Source organism: Plasmopara halstedii (assembly GCF_900000015.1).
Source record: "Plasmopara halstedii genome assembly, contig: Scaffold_1211, whole genome shotgun sequence".
Taxonomy (NCBI): Eukaryota; Oomycota; class Peronosporomycetes; order Peronosporales; family Peronosporaceae; genus Plasmopara; species Plasmopara halstedii.
Genome location: NW_020188126.1, coordinates 589,400 through 593,335, shown reverse-complemented (window position 1 = coordinate 593,335; position 3,936 = coordinate 589,400). Strand labels below are relative to the sequence as shown.

At 38.3% G+C, this 3,936-nt stretch overlaps 1 protein-coding gene across 1 annotated transcript; it reads left to right on the top strand.

Moving 5' to 3' along the window:
• Positions 1 to 1,698: 1,698 nt before the first annotated feature.
• On the top strand, positions 1,699 to 2,101 carry PHALS_00804 (uncharacterized protein; the record flags this gene model as incomplete). Its single annotated transcript, XM_024730539.1, has 3 exons — positions 1,699 to 1,812; positions 1,869 to 1,958; positions 2,054 to 2,101. The coding sequence occupies 3 exons, from the start codon at positions 1,699 to 1,701 to the stop codon at positions 2,099 to 2,101; spliced, it is 252 nt and encodes an 83-aa protein (XP_024580806.1).
• Between the last annotated feature and the right edge of the window lie 1,835 nt (positions 2,102 to 3,936).

The following is a 3,936-nucleotide window of genomic DNA, read 5'->3' as shown; positions in this document are numbered from 1 at the left end:
AACCATCTGACGTCATCCGCCTGTCCAACAAGCATTCAGTGGTGTAATCCCAACACAGTTGGTAGAATTGCTGTATTTCACAGTATGTAGTAATATCATACCGCTTGTGTATATGCATGAATCCTTTGTTATCATATCTTATTTGGTTTTGATGACAGATGGCCAAGCTTACTTTTACTATACTAATACAATGCCAAATACCTCGTGTGGCTTTGTATTAGCATACCTTTTAAAATGTATCACTTCGACATATGTCAGGACCTCACACTCGATTGTTGGCATCTAGAATGCCATGTCTCGACGAAATAACGTCCGTCACCTGCTCGCAACGGAGGACGTACCGTACAATGGTTTTTGTAGACCTAACACATTTGTCATTATTGTCCGTCGGACAATATTGAGTATCATGATTTGAAATACTGGCACAGATGTTGGAATAATAATGGTACGCATAAGTACCATAAGCAATTCAGATATGAGCTATTGTATATATACATCAGCTTATAGACTCAAATATCGTATTCCGGCTTCACTTACCTTGAATAGACAGCTTCCATTCTGTCTGGAGGACATAAAGATGGATTTTTACATGTCCTTTGATGGGCATTAGTTAACAGATATATACGAATGTATGTATTATAAATACTACAACGTCTATCCAAGCGCAGACGATATATAGGCTGCCTACAACAGCCGATTGGTCAAGCCTACGACAGTTTATTTATTTTAAAACGGGTAAGCTTTTCGTAAATAGCAAAACAAATAATATCCATTCTTTTCGCTGCAAACTATATTAAAATGGTGTGGGACGAGGTAGATATATCAAAATCAAGAGACTAAGTGACCGATAAACAGCTTAGCCAAGTGCTTCGATGATACTGTCACTTTCAATCTGTATCAAATACGGCAGCATCTAACTTTTATTCACATCAACTGATAAATTTACCATTTGTGTCAGGAGAGATCGAGTATTAAAACAAAATATAAAGCTGGTAGGTTATTGAATAGAAGGCGCTATTTGCCCCCCCTATTTCGGCTATGAGTCCCCGAAATTCATCCATGGATCAATAAGCAAATTCATTCCAATGATGGGTCTATATTCCCATTTTCTTACAGAATTTTGCTCTGATGGAAATGGACATTCTATAAGACGACTTCCTGTTTGTATGTCGCGAGTTATGTCTTTCAACAACGTGGGATTGCTATATTGCCTGCCATGATAGCAATTAAAGGTGATTGATATGTTGTCGCTGTTTATAATACGTCGATGGCATCCTGAGCATGGTAATTGTCCTTGATAGTGATGCTAATGGCTTGTCGCTCCGTGAAAGCCTTATCCGTGTAAAAATAGAGAACGTATTAATGTTCAAAGTGGGCGGAGCCAATAGCTGGTTGATTGCAAAATCATACCGAAGACAGGGAGTTTGACATTTTTCAACAACAAAGCTCACCTACTCCATACTCTGTGTGATGTTCTTGCTGGGTGTTGCTTTTGAACATTGCTGCTCTCAGCCATAGCGTTGCGCAATCGCCGTCTTACGCTTAATTCTATTAACATATGTGTTTCCGCCGCCAGAAGGTGGAATCAGGATGACATTGGAATGGTTCCTCTACCATCAAGATTACTGATGGCGTCAAACAAATACAATTTGTGATGAGCTCGTAGAGGCCTGCGCTGCATTATTAAACCCAAATCCAATGAGTGTTGGCACATCGCTCCGCGGTAGGGGCTTTGGAAGGTATCCTCCCCTCGCCATATTCATTTGCAAAGACTGGAGCTTGACTTCAGGTGCAATAATTACTCGTGATACGGTTTATTTCGCGCAATGTCTAAATTAATTTTACATTGTGTTTTGGTGTAATTGAAGGAAGGAATAAGTATCGGTACTCATGAAGATGATAGAGCCCCAAAAAATAGAGACCTATCGTACGCGTGGACTGCTAACGCATTTCAGCTGGTTTGTAATAAGTAAATATTGTATTTTTCAATAGCTTAACTCGCATACATCTACTCTTGAACTAGCAGATCAGATTAGACACTAAGTGATGGCAGAAGCTGTCGGTTTTGGCTGTTGAAAGGACGTACAAGTCCGATCTCTGAGCGTTTCTTCACATCGGCGAATAGAAACAGTGCTTAGTTCCGAAGTTTACAGTAACGTCGTTGTAGTTTTTTCTTACTCTTAAAATAAAAAGTGATAAACATTAAGCTTTTAAATGATAACAAAATCTAGAGTAATAAAATATTGTATCCCATACCTTACTATTACTTATTGACGATACAGTGCTGTAATAGCGAGTTGTGTCAACGATTTAGGACTAAAGACAGAGCAGTGAACGACTATATGTACGTAAACGAACAACTCATGCAACTTTAACGTAAAGAACACGGCGATATAAAAAATTGAACGTGGCAATGAGCAATAAATTATACCACGGCTATCACATTGGGAGTTGAAATTACTGACAAAAATGACGTTCATATGCTACAATTTTATTTTACGCGACAAAGAGAACAAGAGTCAATCTTACGGGTACTTTTCGAAACTACAGGACTCAAAAGTTTCTAAGAAGGCACCTTAGGCAAGCTTTAAAGATTCTAGGAATTCAAGCTTAGAAGATGAGCATTACTAAATATACTTGATATCTCGTGTTTTCCTGTTGTAAATTTAATACAATTTGTAAGATTCGGTCAAGTGGCTGATCTTCGGTAATATTCTTTATTACACTTACGTGGTATATAAAGAACCTGGTCGCAACAATCGAGGAATCATTTCATGAAGTAGCGACTGGCTAGTGGCTAAAAGGTCATTGTTGACGCCAATAACGATAGCAGGCAAAAGTAGTCCCAGAAGGGCGACAGAGTGGAGGCTTCGTACAAGGAAAAGAGCAGATTTGATTGGAAGTGATCTCTCATTGTTGGCTGAAAGGCACATACGACATCGACTTCGACTATCGATGATGGGCAGAATCATATGCTATTTCTAAATAGTTTCTACTGTATTTAGACCTGATTCACTCACAGGACTATCGACAGAAGAAAACTGAAACATCTGCGCGCGACACGTTTCGGGCAAATGCTTTGTCATACGATCTGCTGAGATTCGTGTGTTGCAAATACGACTTTTCTTATTATTCAAAAAGAAAAGACTGTTTTTAGTGAGAGATGAAATTCAGCAAGACACGAATAGAATTAAGTTTCGTATAGCAGAACACAATAGAAGAAAATTTTCAAGTGATCTCATCATTGCGATATTTTTTGCTTCTTAAATTGACGTAGACAATCGCTTTTTACACCATTGAGTCTTGGAATGAGCGCAGTTTTCGATCCTTCTCTTACATCCTCTAGTAATATCATACCGCGTATATCATATGCTAGCTATAAAAGGCCAAGCTTATTTTTTACTATACTTATACAAATGTAAATATCTCATTTTGCTCTGGATATGTCTACCTTTAAAAATATATAGCTTTGACATATGTTTGGACCTCAAGACCTCTGACTCTTTATTTTGCAGCTAGAATGCTCAAGTGCAGGTCTCGACAATTTAGTGTTTTACGTACCGTACTATGATTTCTGTACCCATAACACTCCTGTCACTATGATCCATCGGACAAAATTCAGTACCATGGTTTTAAATACTAAAACAATGTTTAATGGTACGCATAATTACCAAAAGAATAACGAAATGTTTAAATAAATTTTAAATAGAAGTAACTATAAATATATTACCCAAACATCGTATTTTACCTTAATCAAACGGTAGAGTCTAGCTCCAGTCTTCGCAATTGAATGTGCCTGCAACCCAGACCGGGGGTTAAATAGCTCAACGAGTCTTCCAAAAATGTGTGGTTCTTGTAGCCGATGGGCCGTTAGAAATTACCGGCGAGGATGCCGAACTGTTCCCGAAAAACCTGGTCGTAGTGTCTCTCAAAGTT